Source organism: Protopterus annectens, chromosome 6.part0 (genome assembly GCF_019279795.1).
Source record: "Protopterus annectens isolate FY-2018-M chromosome 6.part0, PAN1.0, whole genome shotgun sequence".
Classification (NCBI taxonomy): Eukaryota; Metazoa; Chordata; order Ceratodontiformes; family Protopteridae; genus Protopterus; species Protopterus annectens.
In genome coordinates, this window is record NC_056737.1 from 1099495949 (window position 1) to 1099511247 (window position 15299).

The 15299-nt window shown below is 42.6% G+C and overlaps 1 protein-coding gene across 1 annotated transcript in view; it reads right to left on the reverse strand.

The window, feature by feature from the left end:
- The window catches only part of TC2N (tandem C2 domains, nuclear), a 591081-nt gene that overhangs the window by 347456 nt on the left and 228326 nt on the right, over window positions 1-15299 (reverse strand). The window contains exon 5 of the mRNA XM_044073626.1: window positions 14665-14743. Within this exon, the coding sequence (XP_043929561.1) occupies window positions 14665-14743 (79 nt within the window). The remainder of the gene's footprint in view (window positions 1-14664; window positions 14744-15299) is intronic.

Genomic DNA, 15299 nt, shown 5'->3' on the forward strand with positions numbered 1-15299 from the left:
CTACTGTACAGAGATTAACCACTGTTTATCACCTGCTATTCATATTTTCATAAATGAAAGCCCTACATGTTACTGAGGAGCATGGTGTGAGACGCCATGGTAGGGGACAGGAAGGTTCATTGTCAATGTCCATTTATTTCACATTACAGCTGAGATATTGCTAGTTGCTTGTCAGTGATTATATAAATAAACAATATTTCCATACACACGTAATAGTTCAAAAAACAAATGGCTTACAAACTGTCACATTACATCAGATGAAACAGTATATGTTGTTGAAGAAAACTAATATTTGCTCTGTAAATTATACATCTCGAGAGATATTGAGTGCCGTTGATATTGCTAATTTGTCAGTTAAGCATATGTTTTCATATTACTGTAACTATGTAAAAAACAAAAGAAAAATCTAGCAAGGCTAGACTTTCCACTGTGTGATTCCTTAAACCTCTTGTATTAGAGGCAACATGGGATATAGGCAAATGACCCTTTAAGGACATCAGGTGTTTCAGCTATATTGCAATTCTGAATGTCCATGACTTTTTCTTTTAAGTCTATTTATGGACAATTTCAGGCCAATAAAGCCAAACCCCTCTAGCTGTGGACATGCATGTTTCAGCCTTCTTATGGCACCATCAGCACAGCATAAGTGGAATGTTTCACTTAAATATTCAAACACAATCTCACTAGTATTGAAGAACATATGTTCAGTATATACAGCAGATTTTACAAACAGAAATGAAGTTATAAGACATTTTACACAAAAGGAAAATAACAGGGGAGGGGTTATACACTGAAGCATTACAAAGATTAACAATTGAATTAAATATACTCTAGATTTGATAAAATACAGAGAAACTGGGAAAATACACTCTGGAGATGTCTGGTCTGCTGCTACAAAGACTGCAGACTTCACTAGGATACTGATGACTCAAGTCGAAATGGCAAGTGAGGCACCACAAAAGCTAGCCAAGAAAGATTGCTCTGGGTGACAAAAGATCTACTACTGTGTCTTGGGGGAATGATGTGACAGTTTAGGGTACTGGAACCTTACCGCTGCACTGACCAGATATTATGCCTTTCTGCATAACTTGGCTAGCTGACGACTTTGTACTGAAAGGATGTGGTATGGAGCCACCAGACATTAAGGCTAGCCTGGGAATTAAGAGATACCTAGAAAAACCCTTACAAGCTTCTAATGGTAGCCACTTGGTACCCATCTTTTGCATTTTACTATTCAGGCAATATGTTGGGTCACAAAGAAACTAACTTCCTTGAAAATAAGAAAAGTACAGTTTTGTACCTACCATAAATGTAGATGTTCGAGTGCTAATACAGCTGCAGTCATAACAGAGGGGTTCTCTTGCCGTCAGGCGGGTCCTCGGTCGGCCGAATTCCAAAGTCTAGGTCCGGCGTCGGTTGTCGTCGCTTCTTCCCTGACGTCAGTGCGACAGGGGTATAAAAGAACCAGCCAACGCCATTTTCTTCAGTTTTTCTTGCCCCAGATGTCAGGTGCCCCCAGAAGGAAGGCAATACATAAAATAATGTAATAATGTAATGCAATATAATCAAAAAACAGTAGTTGCAAGCAAATACACCATAAAAGAATACCCCTAGAGGGGAAGGAGGGAGGGAAACCTGGACTGCAGCTGTATTAGCACTCGAACATCTACATTTATGGTAGGTACAAAACTGTACTATGTTCATCGTGCATACAGCTGCAGTCATAACAGATGGGTAGAATCCCAAAGCTAAGAAAGGGGTGGTAGGCACTAGGTGAAACTAGGAGGAGCCAAAATGCCCTGCAAGACTGCAGTGGCAAAGCCTGCTCTAGATTTGGAGTATAATGGTAGGTGGTAGTGCTTAGAGAAGGTATGCACAGAACTCCAAGTGGCTGCTTCCAAAATATCCTTGGTAGGTACTCCTCTGAGGAAGGCTGCAGAGGTGGCTGTGGCCCTGGTGGAATGGGTTCTAATGCCTGTAGGTACAGTTTTGCCATGAAAAGAATAGCAAAAGCGTATGCAGTGGGCTATCCATTTTGAGATAGTCTGTTTGGAAATTGGCTTTCCTAGAACTCCTACCGTATAGGCCACAAAGAGCTGTTCTGATTTTCTGAAAGGCTTTGTTCTGTCCAAATAATAATGCAGTTGCCTGTGGATGTCCAAGGAATGTAGTAATCTCTCTTTTGTTTTGAGGATTAGGATAAAAAGTAGGTAAATGTATGGCCTGATTTAAAGCTACCCTGGATACCACTTTAGGCATAAAGGACGGGTTGGTTCGTAAGGAAACTCTGTCCTGATGGAAGATGATAAAAGGCTGGACAGCCATGAGAGCCTGTAGTTCTGAAACTCTACGAGCTGAAGTGATAGCCAGAAGGAAAGCTGTTTTCCAGGACAAATATTGCAAATCTGATGAGGCAGCTGGCTCAAAAGGAGGCAAGGTCAGTTTTTCCAGAATGAAATTAAGATCCCAAGCAGGTATTGGTTGTTTCCTTGGAGTTCTTAAATTCTTAGCCCCTCTGAGGGACTGTCTTAATAGAGGGTGAGAGAATAAAGGTGGATCAGTGTTGTATTCTGCAGAAATGGCTGAGGCATGGATTTTGATGGAGGAGAACGAAAGTCCACTGCTTAGCAGTTCAGCCAAATATTGTAGTATTTGAGGTAAATTCAGTTTTCCAGGGTTCTGGCCCTTTTTCTCATTCCAGACACAAAAATGTTTCCATTTTGCGGAGTAAGCTTTTCTAGTTGATGGCCTTCTGGCCTCCAAAATGACATCCTGCACCTCCTTGGAGAGCAGGGCCTGCTGTGATGCTAAGGAATCTTAAATGCGGCTAGACTGAGTGTTTTTAGCTGACTGTGAAGAGTTTTGAAGCTGTGCTGAGTCAGAAGAAGAGGCATTAGAGGCAGGGTCCATGGTGGGGAATGCGTCAGGCTCCTCAGGAGTGGGTACCAGTGTTGCCTTGGCCAGTCCGGAGCAATGAGGATCATCTTTGGTCTGTCTGCTCTGGTCTTCAATAGGACTTTGGGCAGCAGAGGAAGAGGCGGGAAGGCATAAACTGTCATTGATGTCCAACTGAAAGAGAGAGCGTCCACTCTCCAGGCCTTTGGATGGAAGATCCTTGAGCAGAATTTTGTCAATTGATGATTTTTGTGGGAGGCAAAGAGATCTATGTCTGGCCTTCCCCATTCTTGGATTATTTCTGTAAAAACTTTTGTATGCAACTTCCATTCATGTGGATCTGTCATATTCCTGCTTATGTTGTCTGCCAGCGTGTTTTCCTTGCCTGGCAAGTACTGTGCTTGTAGTTCCATTTGTAAGTCCATGGCCATGTTCCAAAGTGACATGGTCAGTCTGCATAGGGGATAAGAATGTGTTCCTCCCTGCTTGTTTATGTACCACATAACTGTGGTGTTGTCCATTCTTATCAATAGTTGACCTGGTTGTAGAAGGTCCTTGAAAGCTATAATAGCATTTATTACTGCTAGCATTTCTTTTTGATTGATGTGAAGGTGCTTTTCTTTTTGGGACCATTTGCCCTGAATGCACCGGTCTGTCATGTGCGCCCCCCAGGCGTAGTCCGAGGCATCTGTTGTGATGACTTGATTTGCTTGAGGCTTGCTGAATGGAAGACCTGTGTTTGTTTGACATGCTTGAGCCCACCACAGAAATTCCTTTTGCAGACATGGAATTAGTGGTATTATTGTTTCCAAACTGTGGCTGTGTTGAGACCATATGTTTTTTAGGTACCATTGTAGTTTTCTCATATGCAGCTTTGCACATGGGATTAGTAAGATGCAAGATGCCATGAATCCCAGAGCCTGCAGGATTTTCCTTGCAGTCAGCCTGGTGCAATTTGCCAGTGTTCTGAAATATTGAATTAGTTGCCCTTGATTCTCTGGCGTGAGGTAGGCCATCTGAGTGTTTGTGTCCAAATTGGCACCCAGGAAAATTATCTTCCGAGAGGGAATTAGCCTTGATTTCTCTTTGTTGACTGTGTATCCCAGAGAGTTTAATAACATTATTACATAAGCCAGATGTTTCAGAAGAATGTGCTTGCTGTCTGCTTGGATCAGGCAGTCGTCCAAATAAGGGTATATTTGTATCCCTTGAAGTCTGCAGTAGGCAATTACTGATGCCAGGCATTTCGTGAATACTCTGGGCGCAGTAGATAAGCCAAAGGGCAATGCAGAGAATTGATAATGGGTTGAACCTGCAAGAAATCTGAGGTATCTTCTGCAATTTTGTCTGATTGGGACATGCAGGTATGCCTCCTTGAGGTCCAATGTTACCAGCCAAGACTCCTTGCCCAGCATGGGAAGAAGTTGCTGTAGAGTGAGCATCTTGAATTTTGGTACGAGTAGGAATGTGTTTAGGATGGAAAGATCCAAAATAGGTCTCCAATCTTTTCCCTTCCTTGGCACCAGAAATAGCCTGGAATAAAAACCTTGACCTTGTTCGTGTGTAGGTACCTCTTGAATAGCTTTCATGTTTATAAGACCTGAAATTTGTTTTTGTACCTCTGCCCTTTGATTGTGTGGCAGGTTTGGCATGCCTCTCATTTTTGGAAGGGTATGAAAATGGAATTTGTAGCCTCTGTTTATAATGTCCAGGATCCATTTGTCCTTTGTGACAACATGCCAATTTTTTGAAAATAGTGCCAGCTTTCCTCCTAAGGGGGCTGCCATTTGAGACCTGGTTGGCATGCAAAGGGGCAAGTCATTGGGTTTGCTTTCTGAAAGATTGCGAGTTGTCCTCACCACCTCTTTGTGTAGGAGCTTGCCATTGTCTGCCTCTGTACGATCCTTGTGATTGTCCTCTGCCCCTCGGGCGCCTGTATCTGCCTCTTTGGGGTCTGTCTGTGGCAGGAAAGGACCAGTTTTTAGAAGGCCAATTTCTACTAAAGCATGGGGGTTGAACCTGCAGAAATTCTTTCACAGTTTGCATTGATTTAGCCTTTTCCTCCATTTTCCGTAATACTTCCTCAGCATTTGCCCCAAATAGTACATCCTTTTGAAGAGGGGCGTCTAGTAATTTAGCTTTGACATGATCAGGCAAGGCTTGTTCCTTGAGCCAGGCATGCCTACGTATGACTGAGCCTGTAACAGCAGCTCTACATGAGGCCTCTAGAGCATCAAAACCACATTGTAAGGTATGTTTACCCACATGTTCTGCACTATGCATCAAATCCTGCAACTCCTTCAAGTCTGGTTGTTCAGGTTGTGACATTTTACTTTTCAATTGAGATAACAGAAACTGTTGGTATTTTAGCATATGAAACTGACAGTTTAAGGCCCTCATGGATAAGGTAGCCGAGGTATATACCTTTTTCCCCACCTTTCTAAGGATCTGGAATCTCTCTCGGAAGGCAATGGATTTTTGGCAATGGAGGCCTTAACTCCCTTGGGCCCCCGTGAGATGGTTTCTAGGTCAGCAGCATGGCTTTTGTATAGAAATTGGTGTGAGTCAGGAACCCTGTAGTACCTGTCAGGCTTAACTGGAGCTGGAGGTAGAGAGTCCGGGTTAAGGCAGGCCTCGAGTAAACATCATCTAGGATGTCCAAGACAGGAGGTATAGCCAGAGGCCTGTGCTGGGGTAACAAAAGAAATTCCCTGAGCCTTTTCTTGGAATCTGAATAATCCTGGCCTTCCCAGTGGAAGTATTCCCTTAAGGTATGCAAAGTTTCCCCAAATGAGTAATCCTCAGGGGGGGATACAGAAGGAATAGACTCCTCTGCATCAGAGTCTTCAAAAGGGGAGTAAGACTGTCCCTGATCATCAGAGTGTTCTGAAATAATGGAGCCCTGATCAGAGGAGGGGAAATCTTCCTCCACTCTGGGCCTTTTGTCCGGAGGTGGCTGAGAACCTCTGATTAGAGTAATTAAATCCTCAGCCATTTTAAGCATCTGTTTCTTAGGCATGGGGCCTGGAGATGGGCCCTGTGTAGCTGGTCTCTTAGGGTGCATGGCTGCTTTAGACTTGGTGAAAGCCTTGATGGAGAAAGAAGAGGAAGGTCTGAAGACACCTTGAGTGGAGGTGGACCTGTCCACATTCTGTGTTTCAATGCCAAGAGTTGCTTCGGTATCTGTAGTCGGGGTGTGGGCCGAGAAGCCTGCGACCTCGGGTACAGGAGACACCGCCAAAGATGTGTCGTCAGTAATCAGGGGCTGCGTAGGCACCTCGCTGAGAACTGGACCATGTGTAGTCGGCTTTGGCGTGGTGTCGGTAGAGGCCGCGGACCTCGAGTGTCGGTCCTTGTCTTTGCATTTTTTAGACAAAACCGGAGTCGGAGTATCCGACGACATAGTATAGTTAAATGCTTTCCCAAAAAAATGCTGGGCGAACTCCGCCCGATGCTTAATAGTGCGTTTGTTGAATGTAGCACAAAAGCGACAGACCGAGACGTCGTGGTCTGGGCCTAAGCAAGGAATACAGAGGGAATGGAAATCCTTATGTGGTATTTGCTTCCCACAAGAAATACAATTATTAACTTTGTCTGACATCGGTCTGAGGCAAGAAAAGTTTCCCCAACGGGGTACTTAGCTTTTAAGAAGACTTCGGTTTCCAAATTTTCATAATCTCAGGAGCTGGCCGACCGGCACTTGCGAACTGCTTCTGCTTCGGGCACCGCGCGGCAAGAAAGACTGAAGAAAATGGCGTCGGCTGGTTCTTTTATACCCCTGTCGCACTGACGTCAGGGAAGAAGTGACGACAACCGACGCCGGACCTAGACTTTGGAATTCGGCCGACCAAGGACCCGCCTGACGGCAGGAGAACCCCTCTGTTATGACTGCAGCTGTATGCACGATGAACATCCTTCCATGATGTAATTTAGAGTGTTATGCACGATAGGGTATCAATACCACCTTGGGCATCTACTGTGGTGCACAGCATTCCCAAAATAGGAGGACACGGATCACAGTCTCTGCACCATGGCATGACTAGCTACATGATGGAGTGAAATATGGCTCTAGATGAATCGGTCATGTTGGTTAATGTCACCAAATGGGCAGGGGTATTTGCCTGTGATAAGTGGGTTGAGGACCCAGCCTACTCCGACCTATGCCAGGGGCCCATGCTATCAGTGAGAGTGTGTACGTGCCACTATTTGCTAGGTTTACCTGGAATAGCTCTGTAGAGGGAAAGCTGGATGTAAAACCAATCAACCTGACGAACACGAACTGAGAATTGCTACACTCAGTGTAGATTTACTGACAGGATGCAGCTTGGAAGTGGATGACATGATGGTGCAGGGGAGACCAGACATCCTATGTATCCAGGAGACAAGATGAAAGGGCAGTGCAGCAAAGCCACTTGGCTTTAGATCCAGAGTCTTCTACTCGGGAAGAGGACAAGCTAGAAATGGCATGTGAATTGTGGTGAGAGAGAGGCTTCAGAAGGCAGTGAGATTTCATCAGAATTACTGACAGACTCATGACAATCAGACTTCAATGTAATGATAAGGTAGTATTCATATTCTCTGCCTATGCCCAACAGCAGGGTTGTAACAGTGAGGAAAACAGAGCATTCAGACAGACGTTGCAGGGCCTAGTATATAAAGCACTCTGTACTCTTCCCTCTTCAGGCCAATAATTGAGTGCAATGTCCCTTTTGCTATGTACCTTTCCAAGCACCTGCAGCAATTGGAGACCACAAAGGTTCTTCACAAGGAAAATTTAAGGTCTTCAGTATCTGTATCATCTGAAATCACTGTCACTTTATTCAGTTTCATAAAGACTATTCAGAGGTGATCTCTGCCTTGCATATAAGGCAATCTCTGACTCCACTTTACTGGAAATGCTGCATATCCACAAGTCAAATGTTACATGGGTTAATTACTCTAAAGACCTTAACCTGGTATGTGAAATTAACAGAACCTGATGGAGGGACAGATTTGTCTCCCAGAGGTTACCACACATTTGGAACAGACTCCCACTTCATGTCAAAAAAACTACCTCATTGGCCCTCTTGAAATGCAATTGGGACTACTGGATGGGTAACCATAAATTCACTCCGGGGGTTCCACCTGCGTCCCTCTTGGACAGGGGCAATAGGTGCTGATCATGGAAATAAGGGTAGAACTTGGCTAGGCTTGTAAGGGCCCCTAAGGCCATTAGCCTCATAACTTCCTATGAGCCTATGAGGCAGGACAACATGAACTGGTGTTGATAATAGGTGACCTGAATGCACATATTGGGACAGACGGAACAGGATATGAGGGCTGCCTAGGTCCACATAGGTGGGGCAACAGGAATAAAGAAGGAGAGGTCATTCTGGACTTCTGTCTGGCAAATGGCTTGATAGTAGCCAAAACATGGTTCAGAAAGAGAGAAAGTCACAAGATGACATACAAGAGTGGCCCACATACAATTTAGGTAGACTTCCTCCTAGTAAGGAAAGGGCATTAGGGTAGAGTCCATAATTGCAAAGTCATCCCCAGTGAAACAGTCGGCCTACAGCATAAACCACTGATTGCCACAATCAGCTGCAAGCAGTGGTCAGAGAAGGCTCTAAGATCAAAAGAGACCAAGCTGAAGACTTGGAAGCTAAATGGAGAGAAAGTACAGCAGTTCAAGGAATTACTCAGGGCTCTAGCACCCCAAGAAGAGGAGGAAATAGGTGGAGTTGAAGAAGAATGGCAACACCTCAAAACAGCATATGTGAGGACTGCTGAACAGATATGTGGCCGAGCCAGGTATAGAAATAAGGTACACATGGAAATTTAGTGGTGGAAGGCAGAAGTCCAGAAAGTCATCAAAAGAAAGGAGAAGTGCAGAAAAAAGTGGAGATAGAAAAGACAGACCAGGCTAGGAAGGAATACTGGTTGGCTAAGAAAGGAGTTACAATAGCAAGGAACAGTGCATCAGAGGCACTCTACCAGCTTCTGGAAAGTGGCTCAGTAGATGGCACAAGGAAGCTATATTAGCTTGCAGATACCCTTCATAAGGGATGCCTGCAACAACCTGCTCACCAGTCCACAGGACATCAAAGGCAGATGGAAGGAGTATTTCCAGCAGCTTCTGGATGAAGAAAACCCCACAGAAGCTGTACTGCCCCGGACACAGCCTACAATGAGAGATGAAGAGAAGCAAACCATTGAAAAATTAAGAACAGCACAATGGAAAATTAAGTCAGGGAAAGCAGTAGGCTCAGAAGATGTCACAGCAGATATGAAAAAGATTTTGGGTGAGATAGGGGAGAAATGGCTCCCGAGGGTACTCATAGCAGTGTGGAGAGAAAAGTGTATCCCAGATAACTGGAAAATTAGCATACTCATGCCAGTGTAAAAGAACAAAGGGGACATACACAACTGTGGGCAGTATAGAGGCATCAGACCCCTATCACACTGCATGAAAGTTCTGGAGAAGATGATTAATAAATGGATACGCAGAGTAGTAGAAAGTAAGATGAGAATGCAGCACAACTGACCTGATGTTTGCAATGAGACAGATAGTTCAGAAGAAGCTACATTTGAGGAAATAGTCCAACTGGGTATTTCTACACTTGGAGAAAGCATATGACAAGGTCCCAAGAAAGCTGATTTGGGCAATACTGGGGTGGTTCAAAGTCCCAGAAACATATGTACGTATATATATATATATATATATATATATATATATATATATATATATATATATATGTGTGTGTGTGTGTGTGTGTGTGTTTATATGTATATACATATATATATATATATATATATATATATATATATATATATATGTGTGTGTGTTTATATGTATATACATATATATACATATATATATATACATATATATATATATATATATATATGTGTGTGTGTGTGTGTGTGTGTATATGTATATACCCCCCACACACATGCTTCTAAAGTACCTGCACCGTGAACTTATCCACTTACTGCTTACTCCCACAATCACTATTTGGAGGTTCAAAGGTAAATACTTGGCTAGCTGTCTTTGTGGGCCATTTAAAGTTGTCCAATTTCCCTTTTTGTGCTCGAATTAAACCTCTAATTATCCATCCCATGGTTGATAATTTATATATTAGCCCTAATGAGAATAACTGGGGTAATACCATAGATAATCTGAGGGGACATGCGCATAGGAAAAAGCATTTAGGAGTTGCCTCTATCCATTAGTGGTACAAGGGGCAGTGCTGGAGTAAACATTCTGTTTCCCATCCATAGATCTAGGTATGTCATTCTTGAATATGGAGAGGGATGAGCTTTGTTTTATATCAATGGGGAGTCTGTTCCAGCAATCTGTTGATGTTGCAGAAAGGGTTAGATCCCTAGACAGAGTATTTCTGATGTCATTTGACTTGCTGGTGTGCAGTAAATCCATCAGTACTGGGTTATGGGATTGTTACTCTTAGTTCATTACTGCTCCTTGCCCTACTCTGTATTTCAGCATCTGCTGTTGTTTTTGCAATATTAGCTACACCAACTAACTTATTTACTTACTCCTTCCCCCCTTTTTTGTTTGCCTTCTTGTCCACATCTTTAACCACCCCAACACCATGTCCACCACAAACGACTTACAATGCATCCAACTCTGCCTTTAGCTTTACTTTCTTCCTTCCTCCCAACCAATCTCACATCAAAACAACACATTTAATTCAGTACACCAATCAACAACTCACATTTCAAACATACTTCATCCAATATAACAGACACTACCGTCATAAACAAGTCCTTCAACTACCTCATACTCACAGCAACGACCCAGATAACCCCCTTAATCCTACCTATCTCTTACCTAATCAAACAGGCATACACATGACACCCTCACGTGCATTACCCAGTACAATTACAGATCCTCAGATTCTCTATAAGACATTGCCTGCTAGTTGTTTTTCTCCATCAAGGTAGCTACACTGAACCTAGCACAGGCCATCCTCAGCCCTTCACAGCATTACAACTACAAAATCCCCATGCAAGCTACAGAGTCCAATCTGTTACATTAATCAGTGCTGGGAACAGACTCAGTGAACTGCAAGAAATAGAAGGCTTCCTCAACTCCACCAACCCAGTCACAGTCAATGTAATAGAATTATGGGTAAAGACATCCAACTCTAACTTAAACCACCACTTTTGTTCTTGCTCTTACCTTGGCCTGGTACCAGAACAGGTAAAGGATCACTTGTCTTACCTTGGCCTGGAACCAGAACAGGTAAATGATCACTTGTCTTACCTTGACCTGGAACCAGAACAGGTAACGGATCACTTGTTATCAAACTCAGCATAAAAGTGATCCTACTAAGTCATAACTCCACCAGTCATCGTTATTTCAACTGCTAGCAATAAGAATACACAGCAGAGCATCTACTCCTCAGGCAGTAATCATTGCTTACCCCCCCCAGCAACTATACCAAATTCAAAACATTGCACAACAATATCTACATTCTACTAGGCCAACAAAAGACATGGTATTAATTGGAGTCTTCAACATAAACATCATCTGTCCTTCAAACTAGCAGATAAATGACTTAAACTCTGCCAATGGACTTACTCAAATTATCGAACAAGCAACTAGTATTAGAGGGAAAGGTAAAAAAATATAAGTGTCAAAATAACTGTCAAAATGGATGTCTGTATTTCAGGATTATTCCTGGGTAAGCTAGACCAGAAAACATGTTTGTATTCTGTGAGTACATGCTTATATAACTACAACATGTAGAAGTGTGCTACAGCATGCAGAAAATCCTGCAGGCTACTGTAGTCACATTTATAGGGTCACAGGTTCATAGGTTGGTACTAGGCTATCAGCCCTCTGCTCCAGTATGCATTTTAGGGGTTTAGGCGCCTAGGCAACGAGACATTTCCCTGTGGTACATTTGACTGGAGACACATGACTGAAGTGACATCTAGCTGCAGAGAAATATGTCTGTTTACAGATTCCCTGTGGGCAAAAAGTAGAATGTGTTGCCCTCCCCACAACTTTAATGACTAAATGCACAGGGGGAAAACAATGTCCATGGTCCCCAAGAGAACATGAGACAGTAGGCAATATGGCAGGCATCAGCAGCAGGCTGGCCAGAGGGCATGTCAGTGGCAGTAAAAATGCAGTGCCCAATGGGCAGTCCCTTTATAATTGGAGTGTGTGGACCACTAACTCCTTCATAGTGTCTAGGGAACATTACCTAAAATGCATACTGGAGCAGAGGGCTGATAGCCTAGTACCAACCTATGAACCTGTGAACCTATAAATGTGACTACAGTAGCCTGCAGGATTTTCTGCATGCTGTAGCACACTTCTACATGTTGTAGTTATATAAGCATGTACTGTACACTGAGCACAACAGTCATTACTTCTTCTGTCACCATGCATTTGGTCATTTAAGCTGGCAAGCATGGCAGTGTGTGCTTCTCTTTGCCCACAGGAAAATTGCAAACAGCCATATTTCTCTGCAGCTGAATGTGACTTCAGCCATGTGTCCCCAGTCAAATGTACCACAGGGAAATGTCTCGCTGCCTAGGCGCCTGAACCCTGCCTGACATTCCCTGGGGTTGGGGGAAAATGCCCCTTCCACAGGGATTGGGCAATCTCAGAAGATAATGTCACCATTGCAACTGTTGATTTTTTTACGCATCAATATTTGTGACATTGACATTTGAGAGTTTCGGTGTATTTACGTGCAACTATATATATAGCTAGATATATAGATAGATAAGTATATATATATATATATATATATATATATATATATATATATATAGATAGATGGGTTTCCTTCAGAATCTCGAACTACTGAAATCCCGAATTTCAGTAGCCCGAGACCAGAATGGCGAAAGTGCAGAATACCAAAACTCCAGAAGCACGAAATTCAAAATCTCAAAGTTTGGAGATTTTGAATTAGTGGTTCTGGTGTTGTTGTGTGTGAGTGGGTGGTTGGAGATGTAGGTAAGTGTTTGTGTTTTACGAGTTTTGGGTAGGGGCTTTAATGTGCGTCTGTGTGTTTTGTTAGTGTGATGTGTGTGTGCAAAGGGAATGTTGCTTGTGCGGTGGTGCTTTTGTGTGTTTGTGTAGTGCGACCTTGGAGTTAATATATTTAAGTAGGGGGGGCGTGGGTGGAGAAGCCCCCCACATGGGTGCAGAGGGGCTTACCCCCTGCTTGTATATAGGGTACGTGTTTGTGTATGTGTAGGGACGTGTATGTTTGTGTTTGTGTCTGCGGTATGTTTAGTGTAAAAGTCATGATTTTAAATTTTGCGCTTCTGGGGTTTCGAGTTTATGGATTTTTGGATTTTCCGCTTCATGGTCTCGGGATACTGAAATTCGATAGATAGACAGATATATAGATAAATATAGATCACACACACATTTTATATATAATACATATTTGCATGTATACTTTTGCTCTCATACACACACTTTATGTATAATACACACACACACACACTTTATATATAGTATACACACACACACACTTTATATATCATACACACACACACACACACACACACACACACACACACACACACACACACAGACATACACACACACACACACACACACACACACACACACACACACACACACACACACATTTTATATATAATACACAAATGCACACACACACACACACACACACACACACACACACACACACACACACACACACACACACACACACAGACCGCTTTTAATTTTCAGGTTGCATTCAGATGTGTCAATACCTAACTGTTGCTTACACCCTCTGTTGAATATTGTTTATAATGCATATGTAAGTGTATGAAACAATCCCGTGAATGTTTTCTAAGATTATTCAGCTGTCTGTATCACTGTCTGTGGAAAATTATGTACGGTGTAACTCAATGACTGTATTTCAAATAACTTTATATATAAAAGCCTGTATAATCTCAATAGCTACATATAATTGCATTACTTGTTAAATGCATTTGTAATTGTCAAACTCAGCCCATTTTCCCAGTCTGAGATTGGGATTAATTATTTGCGATTAGTGCTGTCCTGGTTAAATAAATAAATAATAGAACAGTGTCAGCTGAGTATTCTGGCAGGTTCCACGTGTTAGATTTGCCCCTAACATCCTCTCATCTTAATGTAGGAGGCCCAATATGCAAAAATAATGAATACATGCACTGTACAGCTTATAATGAAGTTTGAGCAGGATCCCAATAGCTGCACTGTAGAAAGTTGTGGGAAGTCTGAGGCTGGTAAACCCCGGAGGAAGAGTGAGGCAGGTGATGCACTGCATATCAAAGATCACTGTTCACCTTTCTCCAAGGTACATGACCTTACAGAATAACAAAGTAGCAAGGTTTTATGGGTGAAATTCCTCACACGGGGTACAGGAGGCTTGCTTCCCTGTAGATATTTTTTTGATTGTTTGTGACACATTTGCTAATAATATGGAAAGTTTGAATCACAAATTAACGACTGTATGCAAGCCGTAATCTACTAGTTCTAGTGACTAAGCTGGTGTGACATGAGCTCTGATAAATCAGATCTGAGCTATGAAGATGCAACACTTCAGGGTAAATATCACAGATGTCTCATCTAGGATGACTGTGTTTCAGCTGACATACCTGCCGAATGTCCGCAGATACCAAACTGCAGTGCTCTTCTGAAAAACTATTCCTTAACAGTTTGTATGCAGTTCTGTATTTAAGGTGGAAGTGCATTGCTGCCACAAATGTCTAGCTTATAAGAGGAAACAAAAACTACTTTACCTAGACTTGGAGTGCTGCCTTGGGAATCCCTCATGGAGGAGGAAGTACTGCTCTGAACGCTGGAGACCGAGTCGTACCTCTGCAACGGGTAAAAAGATAGAGTAAATACAGGGCGACAGTTTACTGAGGCTTGAGTTATACCAATTAACACAGTACAGCGTTTAACAGTTAATCATTCAGAATCAAAGTATACTGGATTGCAACTGGTTATGCTCCAGATATTTTTACTACAAGCACTCACATGTGAAGAAAGTACTCAGGCTCTGGGTGCTAAAATATGAACGCACTTGTATAAAGGTTAACACTCTGCCTACATCTTGCCAGCTGTCCTAGTAGTCTACGTTCATTTACTGGCTTATACTGGTGATTTCTAATACATTACTACTGATCATATTGTGACTAAATAAGTATGCGACTCCAGAGAAAACAGCTTGAAATGATTATGACATTAGCTCAAGTGCCCTGCACTGTTACATAAATGTAAAAGACAAATTACGGGAAGGAATCCACAAGGCAAATGTATTTAACTTTATGTAGGAATACATTAATGTTAATAAGTACTTAATGAATCAGTTTACTCTGTGTCATAGACCCTGGCTGTACACACACACACACACACACACACACACACACAC